The sequence below is a fragment of the Anomaloglossus baeobatrachus genome, chromosome 5, assembly GCF_048569485.1.
Source record: "Anomaloglossus baeobatrachus isolate aAnoBae1 chromosome 5, aAnoBae1.hap1, whole genome shotgun sequence".
Lineage (NCBI taxonomy): Eukaryota > Metazoa > Chordata > Amphibia > Anura > Aromobatidae > Anomaloglossus > Anomaloglossus baeobatrachus.
The window spans coordinates 272544972-272558778 of NC_134357.1; the positions used below are offsets into that span (position 1 = coordinate 272544972).

Here is a 13807-nt window from a genome sequence, read left to right on the forward strand (position 1 = left end):
CCTGTGTTTGCGTGGGTTTCCTCCGGGTTCTCCGGTTTCGTCCCACAATCCAAAGACATACAGATAGGGACACTAGATTGTGAGCCCCAATGGGGACAGTGTTGCCAATGTATGTAAAGCGCTGTGGAATTAATAGCGCTATATAAATGAATATTATTATATACATCATACATATACACACATTGGAGGTAATAATATGATGAAGCCGGCAGCAGCTGCACTCACCTACCTCGCTTGTCTCTGTCCAGCTCCTCCTCGGCATGTGATCACTTGGCATCACTTTAACAGACCTAGCCACGCACAGTGCACACTGACACCGCTGTGTATGTATCACAAGGGAGGATGGGGGTTTTATATATCTATATCTATATATATAATATATATATATATATATATATATAGTTAGGTCCAGAAATATTTGGACAGTGACACAAGTTTTGTAATTTTAAGCTGTTTACAAAAACATGTTCAGAAATACAATTATATATATAATATGGGCTGAAAGTGCACACTCCCAGCTGCAATATGAGCGTTTTCACATCCAAATCGGAGAAAGGGTTTAGGAATCATAGCTCTGTAATGCATAGCCTCCTCTTTTTCAAGGGACCAAAAGTAATTGGACAAGGGACTCTAAGGGCTGCAATTAACTCTGAAGGCGTCTCCCTCGTTAACCTGTAATCAATGAAGTAGTTAAAAGGTCTGGGGTTGATTACAGGTGTGTGGTTTTGCATTTGGAAGCTGTTGCTGTGACCAAACAACATGCGGTCTAAGGAACTCTCAATTGAGGTGAAGCAGAACATCCTGAGGCTGAAAAAAAAGAAAAAATCCATCAGAGAGATAGCAGACATGCTTAGAGTAGCAAAATCAACAGTCGGGTACATTCTGAGAAAGAAGGAATTGACTGGTGAGCTTGCGAACTCAAAAAGGCCTGGGCGTCCACGGATGACAACAGTGGTGGATGATCGCCGCATACTTTCTTTGGTGAAGAAGAACCCGTTCACAACATCAACTGAAGTCCAGAACACTCTCAGTGAAGTAGGTGTATCTGTCTCTAAGTCAACAGTAAAGACAAGACTCCATGAAAGTAAATAGAAAGGGTTCACATCTAGATGCAAACCATTCATCAATTCCAAAAATAGACAGGCCAGAGTTAAATTTGCTGAAAAACACCTCATGAAGCCAGCTCAGTTCTGGAAAAGTATTCTATGGACAGATGAGACCAAGATCAACCTGTACCAGAATGATGGGAAGAAAAAAGTTTGGAGAAGAAAGGGAACGGCACATGATCCAAGGCACACCACATCCTCTGTAAAACATGGTGGAGGCAACGGGATGGCATGGGCATGCATGGCTTTCAATGGCACTGGGTCACTTGTGTTTATTGATGACATAACAGCAGACAAGAGTAGCCGGATGAATTCTGAAGTGTACCGGGATATACTTTCAGCCCAGATTCAGCCAAATGCCGCAAAGTTGATCGGACGGCGCTTCATAGTACAGATGGACAATGACCCCAAGCATACAGCCAAAGCTACCCAGGAGTTCATGAGTGCAAAAAAGTGGAACATTCTGCAATGGCCAAGTCAATCACCAGATCTTAACCCAATTGAGCATGCATTTCACTTGCTCCAATCCAGACTTAAGACGGAAAGACCCACAAACAAGCAAGACCTGAAGGCTGCGGCTGTAAAGGCCTGGCAAAGCATTAAGAAGGAGGAAACTCAGCGTTTGGTGATGTCCATGGGTTCCAGACTTAAGGCAGTGATTGCCTCCAAAGGATTCGCAACAAAATATTGAAAATAAAAATATTTTGTTTGGGTTTAGTTTATTTGTCCAATTACTTTTGACCTCCTAAAATGTGGAGTGTTTGTAAAGAAATGTGTACAATTCCTACAATTTTTATCAGATATTTTTGTTCAAACCTTCAAATTAAACGTTACAATCTGCACTTGAATTCTGTTGTAGAGATTTCATATCAAATCCAATGTGGTGGCATGCAGACCCCAACTCGCGAAAATTGTGTCACTGTCCAAATATTTCTGGACCTAACTGTATATCACAGGAGGGGCTGGGGGCTTCAGTATATAAAGCACAGGAGAGGATGGGGACTACAGTATATCCAGCACAGGAGGGGCTGGGGGCTACAGTATATCCAGCACAGGAGGGGCTGGGGGCTACAGTATACACAGCACAGGAGGGGCTGGGGGCTACAGTATATACAGCACAGGAGGGTCTTGGGGCATAGACAGTACTTGAGGGGCATACATATTAGGCCTGTTTCAGATGTCAGTGATTCTGGTATGTATGTGCTAGTTTTTATACGTACCAGAATCACTGACCTATGCAGAGCCATTATAATCAATGGGTCTGCACACACATCAGTGATTTTTCACTGACAGTGTCTCCGTGCGGCGTACATGCGTATCCGTGATTGCCGCACAGAAACATGTCCGTTTTTTTCTGGCATCACTGATGTCACACAGACCACACTATGGTGTAATCCGTGAAACACGTACCAGAAAAACACGGACATTTAAAATAAAAAGCTTTTTCAATTCACCTTCTCCAGCGATGCTGAGTTCGGCAGCTGCTCTCCACTTCTTCCTGCCTGGTTCATTATAGCATGCATATTCATTTATGCAGCCAGAGCCGACCCGGAAGTAGCTGCAGAGGTTAGAGAGCGGTGGCTGGATGCTGAATCGCGGAACTCTTCAGCGCCACGGAGAGCAGGAGCGGGGGCAGGTGAGTATATGTCCATGTGCAATCACGGAGTACGGATCACGTATCACGGATTGCACATAGACAACAACTGTGTGCCGTGAATCACGGAGTATGAAGGGACATATGCGTGTTTAACACGTCAGTGAAGAACGAACGTCTATGTTTGTCACTGAGGGGCATACACATTACTGGGGAAAATACACTTTACTGGTAGCATAGATATTACTAAGCATATAGCTCTGGTGTTGGGGCTTATACAGCTCTGGGGGCACATACAGCTCCGATGGGGGGGGCTGGGGGGCATACAGATCTGGTGTGGGGGCTGGGGGGCATATAGATCTGGTGTGGGGGCTGGGGGGCATATAGATCTGGTGTGGGGGCTGGGGGGCATATAGATCTGGTGTGGGGGCTGGGGGGCATATAGATCTGGTGTGGGGGCTGGGGGGCATATAGATCTGGTGTGGGGGCTGGGGGGCATATAGATCTGGTGTGGGGGCTGGGGGGCATACAGATTTGGTGTGGGGGCTGGGGGGCATACAGATCTGGTGAGGGGGGTGACTGGAGGCATATAGCTCTGGTGAGGAGGGGGCTGGGGCATACAGCTGTGGGTAGGTGGGGGGGGGTCACATACAACGTTCCTTGGTGCTGCAGCTCCTTTCTCTCCAGTCTCTTCATCTGTGGACAGAGCTCAGCATGTTGCGCGGTAGCTCCGCCCACAGATGCACTTCCGTACACAAGCAGCCCAGCTGAGAGCAGTGCACTGCAGGTGCCGGATTTAAAGCGCTAGCAGCCAGGAAAGTGCTGCTGCCGCCGACCCATAACAGCGGCAGCACACAGAGCCAGAGCAGTGAAGTAGCGCTCGGCTCTGCTCATGTGGATAGGAGGGGGAGAAAGTCAGACGGGGAGAGAGTGGGTGGGCGGAGCCACGGGAAATATGGCTCATGATCGTGACACCGGGACACCCGCTCAAATCCGGTACAGTCCCGCTGTATTCGGGACGGTTGGGAGGTATGGCACTGTGTTGTCCACCTGCATCGGTCGCCCCTGGGACACCACTCCACCTTCAGGGACGCCACAGGGTCTTCACTTTGGGTATATCTGGCTACAGGTATGTCAGGTTTATTTACATAGGAGTCGTGACGCCACTCACGGTTTGCGGTCAGGGTTATGGGTGACCGCCACTGCAGGTTTAACGAGCGTCTGGAGCTGATGGAGTCTGCAGTCTGGTGGTGTGGTCTCTCGTGGGTGAGGCTGGCCCCAGGGGCTCGGGTGTGTAGAACAACAGGTCCCAGAATAACTCAGTCTCAGTCCAAGATGTCTTTCAACTTGTTTTACTCACTTTCAGTTGTTCTGTGAGGTAACCCGGGCGATGCTGAGATAATAATAATAATAATAATAATAATAATCTTTATTTATATGGCGCCAACATATTCCGCAGCGCTTTACAATTCAGGAGGATCGTATACAAGCAAGTAACAGTTATGGAAAATACAGAGCGATACTGAGATAAACCAGGAGGATCTAGGTATCCTTTCGGCTGGTCTAAGGGTAACCGTTAACTCGCCTTCTTAGCACTTCTTGTTTCAGATAACCCCTGACTTGGAGTACTGTGGGGTTCATCCAGGGAAGTCGCTACTGCCTTTTCTCCCCTTTTTGGTCCGCTTGCCGGCAGCGTGGACCAAGGAAGATGGCTTCAGGCTCGATCCTCCGTATGGGCCCCCTCGTTGCTGCTGAGGCTCGGACTTTAGATGGTTGGTGTGGGACTTGTGGTTCCCCCCACCGGCAGGTTTAGCAGATCAGTAAATGGACGTCTACTCTAGGGACCTGTTCCCCGTGCGTGCCTAGTCACCAGGAGTCCCCGTACTCGACCAGCTGACTTCCTCAGCGTCTTTCTGACCGACTTGCTGGTAACTGTTCTCCCCAACCAATGGCTACTACACGTGCAGGGTCTGACTAGCGTGTCAGCGCGCATCCCCTCTCCTTCTTGCCACCTTTTTGCGTTTCTTTACTATCAGACTGGCTAACTCCACCTACTTTCCTGACCGCAGCTGCCATCTTATCTTCCAGCCCCTCCCCTACACCCCTAGATGGGATGTGGAGGAACGCCCCCTCTTGGGTCTGCTCAAAGGTCCCCTCTAAGGTGTGGGAGACCTGGTTGCTATGTGTCTGTGCGTACACACCCTATTCCAGGCTTTAGGATTACCTGGAAGTACTGACCCAGCATGGGTGCAGTACTCAGTGGTGCCTGACCAGGTCAGGGGCGCCACATCACCAAAAAAGCTTGTCCTGATAAGTGCAAGCACTGCGATAGATATTAGGCTATGTTCCTACAGGGCATCTTTTGTTATGTGCGTTTTGAGTGCATCTCATTTTCTGAAAACGCACCAACGGCAAAAACGTGTCAATGCATGCGTATGTTACGTCCCGCTCATCTCCGCCCCTCCACTTTGATTGGGCGGCCGCTTAGTGACGTCGCTGTGACGCCGAACGAACCGCCCCCTTAGAAAGGAGGCGGTTCGCCGGTCACAACGACGTCGCTATGCTAGTATGTGTGATGGGTCCGCTCGATGTTGTGCGCCATGGGCAGCGATTTGCCCGTGACGCACAAACGATGGGGGCGTGTACGCACGCTAGCGATATTGGTAACGATATCGCAGTGTGTAAAGTACCCCTTAGGCTATGTGCCCATGGGAGTTTGTACCTGCGGATATATCCGCAGGTACGACCGAAGGTTTCCCGCAGCTGCTCGCCGTAATCCGCAGCTAATTTTAGCTGCGGTAGTACAGCGATATAGCTGCGGTAAACCTGCGGATATTCATGCGGATTACCTGCGGAAGTTCCGCCCCTATCTCCATAGTGGAGTGCCGGGATTTCCGCATGTAATTCCGCAGAAAAAATTGCCATGCAATTATGTGTGGCTGCGTACCCGCTACGTATCCACAGCATGGACACAGCACTCCCCATGTCCCATAGGATAACATGGGGAGTGTCTGTGCATGCTGAAACCTGCGGATTTATCTGGAAAATCGAGAAAATCCGCGCATTTTCCTCAGATAAATCCGCAGGTTTAATCTCCCGTGGGCACATAGCCTTATACTGTCTGCAACAATGAGGCAGTAACAATTATAAAGTGAAAATTCACAGGGTAAGGTAAGCAATCCACAATGTATAAAGGGACAAGCACAGGGTCTGTACCAGGACGGTAAATGGTGCTAAAACACCAGCACTAAGGAATTAGAAAGGGATAAAGAGACCCAACAGGTTTCGCCGTTTTGTGTGTGGCTTCTTCAGGGGTAGCGTGCAAAGATACATATTCGTTCAAGGTTATATATACAATAAATTACATAAAGATACCTGCAGCAGCTGTGTATGGCATGCTTCGTTTAAGGCACTGCTATCGCCAGTGTCGTATGACAATCACGTGATACTACAACGTCCACCAAGGTCAGTCACCTATTTAGTGATGCAACAGCGCACATACAAGTCTGCGGATAATGTGCGCACACGCAGTACAATTATAGTGTTAACTAAAGTAACTCATGGTCAATGATGTAGCGGTGCACACGCAAGTCAGCGAAGAGTTTTATTTTACGCACGAGACAGTGTTTAATCAAAGCGCATCACTGTGGACCCAATGACATGTATTCAGTTAGTTGGTATAGTCGCAGAAGGAAGAGGTAACACATGGCGGCAAACTAGCACTGATGGCAAAGTCATGTGATGCATGCGTATAAAATCAGGGCTTTATCAAACAATCACAGCAAAGAAGAGAAAAATGTATAATGGGAGCTAATATAAACAATGAAAAGGTTGTATTTAGGCACCATATCATAAAGCACAAACTAGGGTCCCAACAAAAGTGTGGTTTTGTGAAAAGATTATATTAAATATGATAAAGGTTATAAGAAGCAAAACTAATTAAGGTAAAACACAGTGAGCAGGGAAAAAAATCGCTGAAGGTGAGAATACATGTATATATGTGAATATATATACACAAAAAAAATGTAAAATATATTGAATTTAATTGAAGATGCATAGTGGTCAGGGACTCTATGCCAATTTTTGTATTCATTTACTTTGCACCAATATAAACGCAGACAGCGTGTGTGATTGAAAGCAGTCAGACACGCTGTTACACAGGCTGGGGTAGCTGTCGGATTGTAACCCATCAGATGTGGGAACAGCCGGTGGGTGGGGAAGCCATGCATATGCATGAAGATAATGAGCGGCCCCGGAAGCAGTGTACAGCCTCGCGGAGACTGGTAAGTGTGTAGTATGAGTTTTGTTTGTTTTTTTTATTACCCGGGCAGCCAGATCCAGATTGTTACCTGTAATTCCCTGAGAACTCTGGGCCAGTGCGTCGGTGCTCGGGATCCTTTGAACCCACGCGAATCTGGACTTTTACAGTCTGGGTCTACCCATCACTAGTGTCCACCTTTTATTCCTTGATACAGCTGGAATGCAAAAAAAATAATGAATCCCCATTCTGGCCCACAATATAGTAATATTGTCTACCTCTGTGGCCCCTGTATAGTATAATGTCTCCCTCTTTGACTACTATACTGTATAATGTCCCCCTCTCTGGCCCTGATATAGTAAAAAGACCTCCACAGAGGTGCTCATTATAGGAAAATTACTTAAAGACCATTTATGGAGAGACGTCTAGTAGATAGATGTAGCTGAGTCACACTGGTTGCTGCCAATTTTGAGCTGATGGCACTGCTAGACATCTTCTGATTTTGAAGGTTACTTGCATGATCTGTCTTTCATCTGCTACACTGAGTTTTACTGACCAACCACTGCATCTGTAGCGCCCCTGAGTCACTCACGGCACTACAAGGAACTGAATCCTCTTGCCTTAGGCTACTTTCACACATCAGTTTTCTGCATTCAGGCACAATCCTTTTTTTTCCTGATCCAATGGATCCGGCAAAAAAATGTAAAACTGGATCCGGTTTTTAACGGATCCGTTATGCCGGATGCGTACAAAACCGGATCCGGTGGATACTGTTTGCATCCGGTTTGTCCTTTTTTTTTTATTTTTGAAGGATCAGCTTTTTTAATTAATTTGGTGCATGCGCAGTTTACAAAAACGGATCCGGTAGCCGCATCCATTTTTTACCGCATTGCGCCGGATCCGGCGTCCATAGGCTTTCATTGTAAAACACGCCGTATCGCGCTGGATCCGGCGCGATGCGTTTTTTTTTCCGGACAAAAAACCGTTGCAAGACACGTTGCCTCCGGCCGCCGCTGTGACTAATTTTGCCGCATCCGGAAAAAAACGGATGCAACGCAAAGCCATCAGCTACAATCCGGTAACAATGCAAATCTATGGGGATAAAACGGATGCGGTACTGGATCCGTTTAACCCGTTTTTTTCCGGATTGTACCTGATGGAAAAAAACTGATGTGTGAAAGTAGCCTTAGACAATTGTGAATACATTTCTGCTACATAGTTTTTTCTATCCATGACTAGCCATGTACAGCCCTTGTCAGGAGGTTTAATAATCAAAGATTTATTCTCTACAGTGAAATTTAGGACAGTTTTTTTCCTTTCTAAAATTGTGTGTGTGTGTGTGTGTGTGTGTGTGTGTGTGTTTTACCACTTTTAAGTTGTTGTAGAGCTATGCCAACATCCCCATCCACCAGCTTTATGGAAGTCTCTCTTGGATGATGTGTTTTTTGGGGGATTCAATTTACTTCTATTTCTGTGATCAAAGTCATGAAAACTTCAAACAGTATTTTCGTTACCTGTAATGTTTGATCTTTTAATCCCCAGAAAATGTGTATGCAATCTCAAAGCACAAAAAAAAACGTTTGCAAATCAATGTCCAATACGAAACATCTAAATTATTAGTTGGACAGAATGAAAGTCAATTGGAAAGTGTCCACTGAGGATTTTAGATGATAGACTCAGCACTAACGATTCTCCTGAGTCTGTGATCTTGTGTGTATTGGTGCTGAAGCTTCTCCTATGATGGCGTTCTGCTCTCCTAAGATTTCTATTTTGGTTCTCCATTTTGTTCCCAAAAAAGGAACCCTGGAAAAACCCATTGAATCACTTCCGGATCCAGATGATTGAAATCCCAATAGTTTAAATCCGCGGTATGTAAAGAGTTTGGCAGCCTCTGAGGAGTCTTGCCATCTCTATACCCTATTAAAATAATCCTCAGTATCTCTAATGGATTTTATGTATTTCCTTTGTGCAATGTCCTTTTTAAGATCCTTTTGCTCTTTAATGTATTAATTTCATCACATTTTAATGCATGTTTTAGTTGAATTTCAATGGATTGATTTTTTTCTCATTTCCATAAGGTGCACCCTGAAGGTGCTGGATGATTATGGTTAAGGCTAGTTTCACACTTGCGTTGGGCGAAATCCGCTGGGTCCGTTGCTGCGTCGTTTTGACGCATCCGTTATTTTTGTGGTGTGAACGGATGCAACGGATCTGTTATTTCACAGTAATCCGTTAGCTGATTCCTGTGAAATAACGGACCGTTGCATCCGTTTGGCATCCGTTAGGCGTCCGTCTAACGGAATCCGTCAGCTGTTTTTTTTTTCTTTTTTCATTTTTTTCATTCTGGGCATGCTCAGTAGAAATTAGCGGAATCCAGCAGCAGCGGATTCCGTTGTTAAGCACTTAGCAACAGAATCCGCTACCATAGAGAAACATTACAAATGTTAACGGAAGCAACGGAATCCGCTGGTCGGCGTCATTTTGACGCAAGTATTTAACGTTACATTCAGCGTTGCTTCCGCTCGGCGGAAGCAACGGAGCGTTGGCCATCGGAAGCAACGCAGGTACTTTTGGCACAATCCGTCATCAATGCAGGTCTATGGGAAACAGCGGAATCCGTTAACTGATTCCGCTGTTTCCCAAGACAGCGGATTGCACCAAAAAAAAATAACGCAAGTGTGAAAGTACCCTAAAACCATTAAACCCATGGAATATGTATTCAATATATTTGCAAACTGTGTGCAATAATCAGTCTTCTCACAAAAAATGTCTTACATTTACCCACAATCCTTATGGATGCATTCTGCTTTATGATACTCAGCCAATGTTCCTGCATGTATTTCATATGCAATGAGGTGCTTTGTCTCCTTTTCCCAATCTCTCTTTCTACTTAGTAGTCAGGATCCTTAGAAAATCTGTGGAGGCCGGAACACGAGCACCGCCTGATTTTTGAAGTGCTGCCTGGAACGTTTTTTTTGCGCTATATCTGCAGGTACACGGCGTTTCTGAAGGTGATGGGTTCTCGTTAAGCAGCTTGGTAGAATACTATGCTAATTATTTTTTTTCACCATTCATGTCTCTATAGTAAAATATATTTTCTGTTGGCGTCTCCTAACACTCAACATTACAAGACAATGGTCCACCACCAAACTGAACCACAAAGGGAAGATAAGGAGAAAAATGGGACAATAAAGAGTGTATTAACCCTCACCCTGGAGATGATCTACCAGCTGACTGGAGAGGTGAGGGATTAAAGGAATTATGTCTCAATTAACTATACAGAAACATTACTAAGGAGGAGAGACATTATGAGAATGTACATAATGATATTTGTCTGCATCCTCAGGAGTACACAATAGTAAAAAAGACATTTGGTGAGCGTCTGTTTCGCAGAGATTGTTCCTCTGTGTTGGGAGGATGGAACAGAACCCAGGGGCCCATGATAGAACTTCCACATTGCTCACTGATACCTGAGGGATACAATGATCAGAAGATCCTGGACCTCACCAACAAGATCATTGAGCTGCTGACTGGAGAGGTGAGCGCTGGGCAGAGTTGGTGCCAATCCATGGACAGGACCTGGTCCATCGACCTGGTCAGTAAGCTCTGGTTGTCTAACATGAACTCTGAGAACTGCCTTCGACTTGATTGCATCAGCGGCTCTTCTCCTAATTACCTGGCCTGGTGCAATGTCACTGGTGCATCATGACTCGGCAATGATGTTGCACCAGGCTGGCTAATTAAAAGACACGCAGAAGCCAGAAGGTAATTCTCAAGGCTCCTTTATTTCGGCCACAAGCTACTGATCTCGCTGCTGAATCGAGTCATACAAATCAATTTGTACAGTCTCTACTGATGAAAATACTAGCACATTATACAGTAACACAAGGGATGATGTCTGGTGATGACTGTATCATTGTGTGCCAGGTTCCTATAAGGTGTCAGGATGGCACTGTACATTTCTCCATGGAGGAGTGGGAGTATATAGAAGGACACAAGGATCTCTACAAGGAAGTTATAGAGGACCACCAGCCCCTTACATCAATGGGTAAGTGGAGAAGAGAACACTTTTGAGGATTACATAGATGCACCATTCATTTAATTATCAAATATAAATAAAGTATTCATTGTATGTGTAAATCTAGAAAGAAGAATAAATCTAAATCATCACTCCTGCATTTTTTAATTATTGCACTCTGGAATGGTACTTAAATAAAATCCATTTGTCTGATACTCACCTTCCAGTGGCTTCACCCGCTATCCACACCGCTCCTTCGGGCTCCAGTGATTTGTGACCTCCCAGCAACGCCAGTGTTTCATCGAGAGAAACAGCAGTCACAACTCAATACAAGTCTATGAGAGCCTCGCACTCTCATTGAGAGCTTGTGACTTAACTTCTGACTTCCGGCCAGTCATAAGTTACTGCCACAAGATGGCGCCGCGGGACCTCAGCGGCTTCGGTAAACAGTGAAACCAAGGGGAAGCTGAGTATATGACAGGGGGCTTAGATTTAAAGCGCCATTCCAGTACTGGAAAAAATGCTGGAGTAGAGCTTTAACTCCATATGTGACATGTGGGTCATTCCGTGTCAAGTGGACCAGTTTTAAAAATCGTCCCCACTCGACGTTCTCCGATTTTGCTGAAAATTTCTAAGGATGTACATGTATGTTTGAAAAGAGGTTCTGTAAATTTTTAGGGCCAGATCTCAAATATATTGGGCACGGTTGACCTTTCACTGGAGGCCCCCCCCAAGCCTGCGGCTTCAGCTAAGAGGATTTTGCAAACTTTGGCACATAGCTATTAGAGTTCTATACTGGATATGATGCTGAAATTTGGCATACTAGCTCAACTTTTGCTGCTAAACGCGATAAAATTATTACCGGCTATGACAAAACAATATTTCGGCCGCAATTTTGTGTCAAAGTAGCTTGCAAAACGCCTCGCATAAAATTTATGCCAAACTTTGCCCATATATAACTCAAGACCAAAAACCAATAGGAACTGGTGCTTTACCCTGTACAACAAACATCTTCATGACTTTGCATTGCTGCAATATCACGGTCAAAGCATTTGTATTTGTGGAAATATTCACACCCACATATGATGAAAAACTTTAAAAAAACGAATTTTACCTATTTTTAGGTCAAATTTCCCAAAAAGGGTACCCCTAAAATATATTAATTCTGTTATCATTTGAAAGAGCACATTTTTCTATACAAGGATCATTGGGGTTTTTTTTGGAGTCTCCCCATTTAAGAAAAGAAAAATGCCACTGAACATGGTGTTATTTATTAATACGCAATGAATGCTAACTGCACTATTCAAACCCTTGCGTTGGTCCATGGTGGTTATACCACAACCAATTCCCTAAGAATTGGTATTATAATCCTATTAAGAATTGTAATAATGCTGTCTTTCGAGAATTGGCAGCCCCATCGCCTAGGAGCCATGGCCGATAGCCGTGCAAGGCAAGTCGCGGGTGGTCTCTTTATCGCAGGTTCCAAAGCCTGAGGGTGGGTGTCTTTGCCTAGGATCCCAAGCCTAATATTGGGGATCTTTTGTTGGTTCCCAAGCCATAATGTTCAGTCTAAGTAAGTGGTCTGGAATTGTTGCTGAATTTGCAACATAATGGGTTCAGAGAAGCTGTATTGTCGGCCCATTGCTGTTGCAGCTGGTGCTGGAATTATTGCAATGATCGACTGCTCGGGAATCCAGCATGTATCAGTTCTCACAGGCCAGTGAAAGAAGCTAGCAGGTCCATGAGGATGCATAAAATGTATTAATGCATCATGGTCGTCGACTGAAATTTCAGAAATATTTCCAATCCACCAGTTCCTATCGTAAATGCAGGCAATGTATTGCCCTGGCTGGAGGTTTGCAATTGGCACAAAAGGCATTTCTGATCTGACAGATCCATCTACATGGGCAATGAAAGATGAAGGGTCATTTCACACCCTTGAAATGCCAATCTTTTTGTCATCAATTTCATTCTCCATCACTAAAAAATAAATAATATATGCATTAAAATGTAACAATAGTCAATAGGTTTATAGGATTTTGATTATAATAGACATTGCTAGCAACAATACAACTCTGTAACATGTGATAAGAATCTGAAAATAAAACACAAAATCAATGCATTACGTGCATACATAACACCATGTTCAGTGGCATTTTTCTTTTCTTAAATGGAGAGACTCCAAAAAAAACGCCAATGATCCTTGTAGAGAAAAATGTGCTCTTTCAAATGATAACAGAATTAATATATTTTAGGGGTACCCTTTTTGGGAAATTTGACCTAAAAATAGGTAAAATTCGTTTTTTTTAAGTTTTTCATCATATGTGGGTGTGAATATTTCCACAAATACATATGCTTTGACCGTGATATTGCAGCAATGCAAAGTCATGAAGATGTTTGTTGTACAGGGTAAAGCACCAGTTCCTATTGGTTTTTGGTCTTGAGTTATATATGGGCAAAGTTTGGCATAAATTTTATGCGAGGCGTTTTGCAAGCTACTTTGACACAAAATTGCAGCCGAAATATTGTTTTGTCATAGCCGGTAATAATTTTATCGCGTTTAGCAGCAAAATTTGAGCTAGTATGCCAAATTTCAGCATCATAGCCAGTATAGAACTCTAATGGCTATGTGCCAAAGTTTGCAAAATCCTCTTAGCTGAAGCCGCAGGCTTGGGGGGGGCCTCCAGTGAAAGGTCAACCGTGCCCAATATATTTGAGATCTGGCCCTAAAAATTTACAGAACCTCTTTTCAAACATACATGTACATCCTTATAAATTTTCAGCAAAATCGGAGAACGTCGAGTGGGGACCACTGGTCCACTTGACACGGA

General features: G+C 44.5%; 1 protein-coding gene across 1 annotated transcript in view; it reads left to right on the forward strand.

Annotated features, from left to right (window-relative positions):
- LOC142312740 (uncharacterized) overlaps positions 1 to 13807 on the forward strand; it is a 177325-nt gene that overhangs the window by 1758 nt on the left and 161760 nt on the right. The window contains exons 2-6 of the mRNA XM_075351728.1: positions 8757 to 8826; positions 9853 to 9950; positions 10044 to 10200; positions 10305 to 10496; positions 10886 to 11006. Of these exons, the coding sequence (XP_075207843.1) occupies positions 10093 to 10200; positions 10305 to 10496; positions 10886 to 11006 (421 nt within the window). The 5' untranslated portion in view covers positions 8757 to 8826; positions 9853 to 9950; positions 10044 to 10092. The remainder of the gene's footprint in view (positions 1 to 8756; positions 8827 to 9852; positions 9951 to 10043; positions 10201 to 10304; positions 10497 to 10885; positions 11007 to 13807) is intronic.